The 6,312-nt window shown below is 42.0% G+C and overlaps 1 protein-coding gene across 2 annotated transcripts in view; it reads left to right on the forward strand.

The window, feature by feature from the left end:
- The window catches only part of LOC105931412 (zinc finger SWIM domain-containing protein 6), a 73,060-nt gene extending 68,011 nt beyond the window's left edge, over positions 1–5,049 (forward strand). For both annotated transcript variants that reach the window (XM_021320225.2, XM_012870085.3), the window contains exon 14: positions 65–5,049. In XM_021320225.2, the coding sequence (XP_021175900.2) occupies positions 65–930 (866 nt within the window). In that variant the 3' untranslated portion in view covers positions 931–5,049. The remainder of the gene's footprint in view (positions 1–64) is intronic.
- The last annotated feature ends 1,263 nt before the right edge of the window (positions 5,050–6,312 follow it).

Raw genomic sequence — 6,312 nt, forward strand, 5'->3', positions numbered from 1 at the left:
CAAAATTATCCTCATCCGTTTTTCTTTTGTTGTTGTCTATTCCCCTCAAAAATGTGTCCTCCAGGTGTCTATGCACTGGACAGCATCATGCAAAGCTGGTTCACACTCTTCACCCCCACGGAGGCCACCAGCATCGTGGCCACCACCGTCATGTCCAACAGCACCATAGTTCGCCTGCACCTCGATTGCCACCAGCAGGAGAACCTGGCCTCGTCCGCCCGCACGCTTGCCCTGCAGTGTGCCATGAAGGACCCCCAGAACTGTGCCCTCTCCGCCCTCACGCTCTGCGAAAAGGACCACATTGCCTTCGAGACAGCTTACCAGATTGTACTGGACGCTGCAGCAACGGGAATGAGCTACACGCAGCTGTTCACCATTGCGCGGTACATGGAACACCGGGGCTACCCGATGCGAGCGTACAAGCTGGCGACGTTAGCCATGGCTCACCTGAACCTCAGCTACAACCAGGACACTCACCCGGCCATTAACGACGTACTGTGGGCCTGCGCGCTCAGCCACTCGCTGGGCAAGAACGAGCTGGCCGCCGTCATCCCCCTGGTGGTGAAAAGCGTGAAGTGCGCCACCGTGCTGTCTGACATTTTGCGGCGGTGCACGCTCACCACCCCGGGCATGGTGTCGGCGCTGCACAGCCGCAGGAACTCTGGGAAGCCGATGTCGCTGGACAAGGCGCCGCTCAGGCAGCTGCTGGACGCAACCATCGGGGCCTACATCAACACCACGCACTCGAGGCTAACGCACATCAGCCCGCGGCACTACAGCGAGTTCATCGAGTTCCTGGGCAAGGCCCGGGAGACGTTCATGATGGCTCACGACGGACACATCCAGTTCACCCAGTTCATAGACAACCTGAAACAGATTTACAAGGGCAAAAAGAAACTGATGATGCTCGTGCGGGAGCGGTTCGGGTGAAGGGCAGCGGCCCCTCAACCACTCTAGTACTTTTATATTAACTTGAGTCTGCCTTTTGAACTTTTTTTTTTTTGGACTAACAGACAGGTAAGAGGGATGTGACTTGTAGGATGAAGCAAAAAGAGAACGGAAAAGATGACAAAAAAATCAAGAGCCACATGCGGTATTATTGTTCTTGCTGTTGTTATTGTTATAAACATTATTGCTATTATTATTATTATTATTATTATTATTAATATTATTACTATTATGTGTACAGAAGCATTTTTTTATTTTTAAGGAGAGAGGAAATTTGTCACATTGTGAATGTTTTGTGTACTTCTCTACATGTGCGCGAGATGAAGATGAAACGTGAAATGGCTTTGTGTTTGTTTTTTTTTGTTTTTTTTTATATATATATATTTTTATGATTTTCAAACATCTTTATCCCCCATTCTCAGTGTATATTGAGTTTTAGGTTAATGAGTGGCTGTAGCCTTTGTACAATAGCGCTCATGTTAAAAACAAAAGACCAATTTCAACGTCGCGGTATCCTCAAAGAGAAACTAAGGCTTTAAAATTACACAGAGCACCTCCCTCGGTCTAGGCCCTAGCTGATGGGCACTGGGCAGCATTGCACAGCTTAGCTCGGCTCGGCACAGCTTGGGTTAGCACTGACATAAAATGGCGCCATCAGCATTTCCTCGCGTATAGCAGCAGCACTTGAGGAGCCTTTTAGCTTTCTCTGGGTCACTCCATACAACAATGCTCTTAGCTAACTCTTGTTCTTCTTATCGTTGTCGTTATCGTCGTAAAAAAAAAACTTTCCCCACCCGGTCTTAGACGCAGGAGCTGCAGCGATTGACGCATCAGGAATTGAAGTAGTATCTCTACATTACGGTAAACGTAGGGCAGCTGGAGCCCTTTGGCGCTGAAAGTGAACGGATTTGTGGCGCTTTTTGCGAAAGTATTTACACCTCTTGAACTTTTCCTCGTTTTTGTCACAGCCACAAACTTCAATGCGTTCTGTGGAGATTTGATGGTTTTGACCAAACGCAAAGTAGGGAAAGTATATAAAGTGTATTTGTGGAGCGGAAGGAAAATGATGCGTCATTTTTTTTTTTATTTTATTTTATTTTTTTTAGTTTTTATTAAAGGATTTACAAATCTGAAAAGTGTGCCATTCACACGCATGCATTCAGCCCCTGAGTCAATATTTTTCTAGAATGGTTTGGGGTATGTCTGACTGAAACTTTTGCCCATTCTTCCTTGCAAAAACTCTCAAGCTGAGTCTGATTGAGATGAGGGTGTCTGAACAGCCAATTAAAAGTCTGGCAACAAATTATCAGTTTGATTTAGGTCTGGTCTAAACCATACAATTGTTGCTCTGGCTTTATGGTTAAGATCTTTGTTCTGCTGGAGGGTGAACCTCCAACCCCGTCTCAACTCTTTTGCAGCCTCTAACAGCTTGTACCCCAGGATTGCCCTGTTTTTAGCTCAATCTATAGTAAGTTAGAGTTTCTTCACGATGATGTGCATAGTTGGTTTTCTAAAAGAAATAGCGCTTTGTAAGCAACCTAAAAGTTTAATTTTGGTGTCATCTGACCAGAGGACCTTCTTCCACACGTCGGGGTGTCCTTTCCATGATTTGTGGTAAATCCCAAATAGGACTTTTTATGCCTTCTATTCCCACCCAACACTGGCGCTATTTAATAAAAGCCATGTTTGGGGGAATGCACAACTATGTTGAGGTCAGGTTTATTTAAATAAAAAGTTTAAAGCAAAACCATAGTACCACAGCGCCAAACATGTCTGATTCACACAAGTACTGAACCATTAAGGCAAGATACAACAGTGAAACATTTAAAAATCCATAAAAAAATATGCCAATTAAAAGTTTTTAAAAGCAGAGGCTTGAATAAAAGAAACAAAACAAAGAATTAAGGTTGTCAGGTCTATGGGTTCTCCCACCTGAGCTGTGGATCTCTGCAGTTGCTCCAGAGTTACAACGAGCCTATTGGCTGCTTCTCTAATGTTTTTCTTGCCTGGCCTGTCAGTTTAGATGTTCAAAGCTTTGGAGGCATTGTTTTGTCTGGAACTTTATTCCTGACCCTCTTCACGATTCTGTTTGTTCACTAAATGTTCTCTAGGGCTATCAGAGTAAACGGGGGGGCTGAATGCATATGCATGCCACACTTTTCAGACTCAAAAAGAGTTCAAGGGTATGAAGACTTTTGTAAGGGGCTACAGTTTCAGTTATTTTGCGTAAGAAATTCCTGGGGGGAGACGACTACCTCATAACGCGGTATTGAACCTGCTCCCAGTTTCTGTTTTCATGATATTTATTGGCTACGATAGCTGACAGTGTTAATTAAAAAAAAAATGCTGAGATCCAGTCTAGGGTGGAAACAAAGAGTCAGACTCCTCCTGAAGTCCTTCCTACGCTCTGCTGCCCCTCCCTCGTCCTCGCTGCCCTCTCACTGTACGGTATTTTCCAGCCCAGGCCAGTGTCACTTCCCTCTGTGCATGTGAATCACGGACATTTAGACTTTCTACTGTTATATTTCGTCACGTGGAACATTCAGCGACCGGAACGTTCTCAGGGATTTTCTCTTACGCAGGAAAACAGGAAAAGTCGGAAACAAAAAAACGAACGTCTCACTTCGAGGATGGAAGAAAAAGAAAAAGAAAAAGAAAAAAGATGATTAAAAAGAACCACGACATGAGCAAGCATTTATTGTACTCTGTATATATGCCATAATATATGTCTGGATATGGAGGATCTGAAAGTATATGTTAACTAATTTATACAGAGTATTCTATGTAATGTGAAATACTTGAAGCCGCTGTAGTTTGCTCTCTGTCTCTCTCTCTTCCTCCCTCGCTCTCTGGCTCTCCATCTCTCCATCTCTTTCTCTCTTTTTTTTGTCTTCTCTTATGTTCCTCTTTTGTTCAAATCAACATATCAGAGAGACTAGCATGACCTGCTTGAAGGTATTTTTTTATTTTTTATTTTTATTTTTTTTTGGACTCACAAGGCCACAAACGTTCCCGTTGGACACCCTGGATATTTTTGTCGGAAACGCAGGATCACGTTCAGAGAGGACGACTTGGCTTCATTCCTGCTGATTGGTGCGTGGAAAAAGGGGGAGGGAGCTAGACTACTTCAGGTTTACTGGTCAGCAACACACATGATTTATGAAGATACTGGTCCATGTCAGCTGTCACACCAGACTGCACTAGAAAATCCTGTTTGGGGAGGGGGGGGGGGGGTAATTAGGGGAAATCTGGTTAAAAATGGCGTCATGTTTTTGTCCAGCCTTTTAATGCATTTCTGGATAGTTCTCCGACGCAGTCCATCTCATTTTTGCTACAAATATAACCGTGGCCAGGGCAGTTTTGCCATAAGCAGAAGCGATTAGGGTCCCTGTTAGTAATAACACACAGGTTCAGTATCACAGATCCAGCTTTTAGAAAGTGAGTCTACTCAGTTCTTCCATCAGTCGCTGAAGAACTTACAGTGTCTCGTCTGCAAAGTTCAGCGCTCCTGTCTCATTACTTGCGTCTTTTTTTTTTATCTTATTTTTCATTTTTGTCTCGTCTGTGTTGTGTTGATGAAAGATAAAACAAAAAAGCAGCCTTTTCTCTTGCCTTTTCTTAACGCTTTAAAGTAACCAAACAGAAGATCTATCTAACAACCAAACGCGTTTGAAAGAGGTGAGATACAACCAACCTTTTTGGTCCCAGCTTTAGTGTCCTTAATTAGTAAGTGAATGGATGTGTAACTCCATGCTTTAACAAAGCAATTCCTCATGCCTGTTTGATGGGAAAAAAAAAAATATGTCGTCCAGTGTCTCCTGTTCTCTTTGGAAACGATTTCCTCTTGAGTCGTCGAGCTGTTTTTTTTTTTTTTTCTACTTTTTTTCTTTTTTCTTTTTTTTGGTTTGTGTAGGAATCTTCTGCGCTCCCGTTTTATTTATTACAATGACCCATGTATACATGCTTATGAAATTAAGATTTGATACACCGATATCAATTTATTTATGTAACTAAATCACTGTTTTATAATCTTGTTAATGAGTCAATAATTGATTTTTTTTTTGTTTTGTTTTAATAAAAGTTAGTTTTTTGAACTGTAAATTGAAGCATTTTATGTCAACGGTCAGAAGTTTACATACACGCCTCAGCTGCAGGAGCATGATGGTCATTTTGAATGCATCTGAACCGCGATCACGCAAAACAATGTGATAAAACAATGTATTTTAAGAACTAGTTGGGGGGGGGGGCAATATGGTGGAAGCTCACACCGGGTCAAAAGAGGACGTAAAAGCTCAAACATGTGCTGCTGAAAATGGGTTATTTACATAAAATGAATGTCCTCACTGTCTGACATTAAAAAACGCAAACTGTGCCCTGTCTTGGGTCAGTTAGGATTACCAAAATTATTACTCTTAACATTTCTATGACTTTAATCATTTAGTAAAGGCCAGATGATGATGTCATGGTTTCGAAGCTTCAGATCAGTCACAAAATTTGAGGTAATTGGAGGTACATCTACTGTAGGGTGATCAATCTAGAGTAAATCAAGCACTGCAAAAACAGACCTTAAAATAAGTAAAATGTTCTTATTTTTTGTTTTTGTCCTTTATTTAAGCAGGTAAATGATATTATCTGCCAATGGAATGAGTATTTTGACCCCTAAAATAAGATAATTAGATAAACTGCACTTGAAATAAGATGATGGAGATTAGTTGTTTCTATTTTAAGTGCAAAAATCTTATTCCATTGGCAGATCATCTTATTTACCTGCTCAAATCAAGGACAGATTTTAAGAAAATGTTACTTATTTTTAGTTCAGTTTTTGCAGTGAGAAGAGAATTGTGGACCTCCACAAGTCTGGTCCGTCTTTCGGTACAGTTTGCAAAGCGTTCATGTCTTAAAGAACTTTGCATGGACTATATAAAATATAATAGGTAGTCCAGAAAAAATCCTCCAAATTTGGAATTGCCTGCATGTGATTTTAAACCTGTGTGGATTGGAGAATATCCACAACAAATTCAAACGTGCGCAGACAGACAATTCTTGCCTCATTCCAACCTGGAAAGAGAGTTTTATTCCGATGCCTCATTCATGGAGCAGATGAGCTGGATAGAAACTTCCAACCCGAGCTGTATACTTTTCTTTCAGAGGGTCTGTCATGAAGAATTATGGCACGCGGCCTTTGAGCTCACAGGCGTAGGCTGAAGGGAGAGCTGATCAGATCTCCATCACGCCGCCCTGTCAGAAATAAAGGCGGAGATGGATCACTCTCTCTGGCAGCAGCTTTCACACTGTCGTCTCGCGCCAGCTCATGAGGAATATGAAATGTATCAATTGATATTCCCATGGTCTTTGTAGCTTCTG

This window comes from Fundulus heteroclitus, chromosome 12 (genome assembly GCF_011125445.2).
Source record: "Fundulus heteroclitus isolate FHET01 chromosome 12, MU-UCD_Fhet_4.1, whole genome shotgun sequence".
Taxonomy (NCBI): Eukaryota; Metazoa; Chordata; class Actinopteri; order Cyprinodontiformes; family Fundulidae; genus Fundulus; species Fundulus heteroclitus.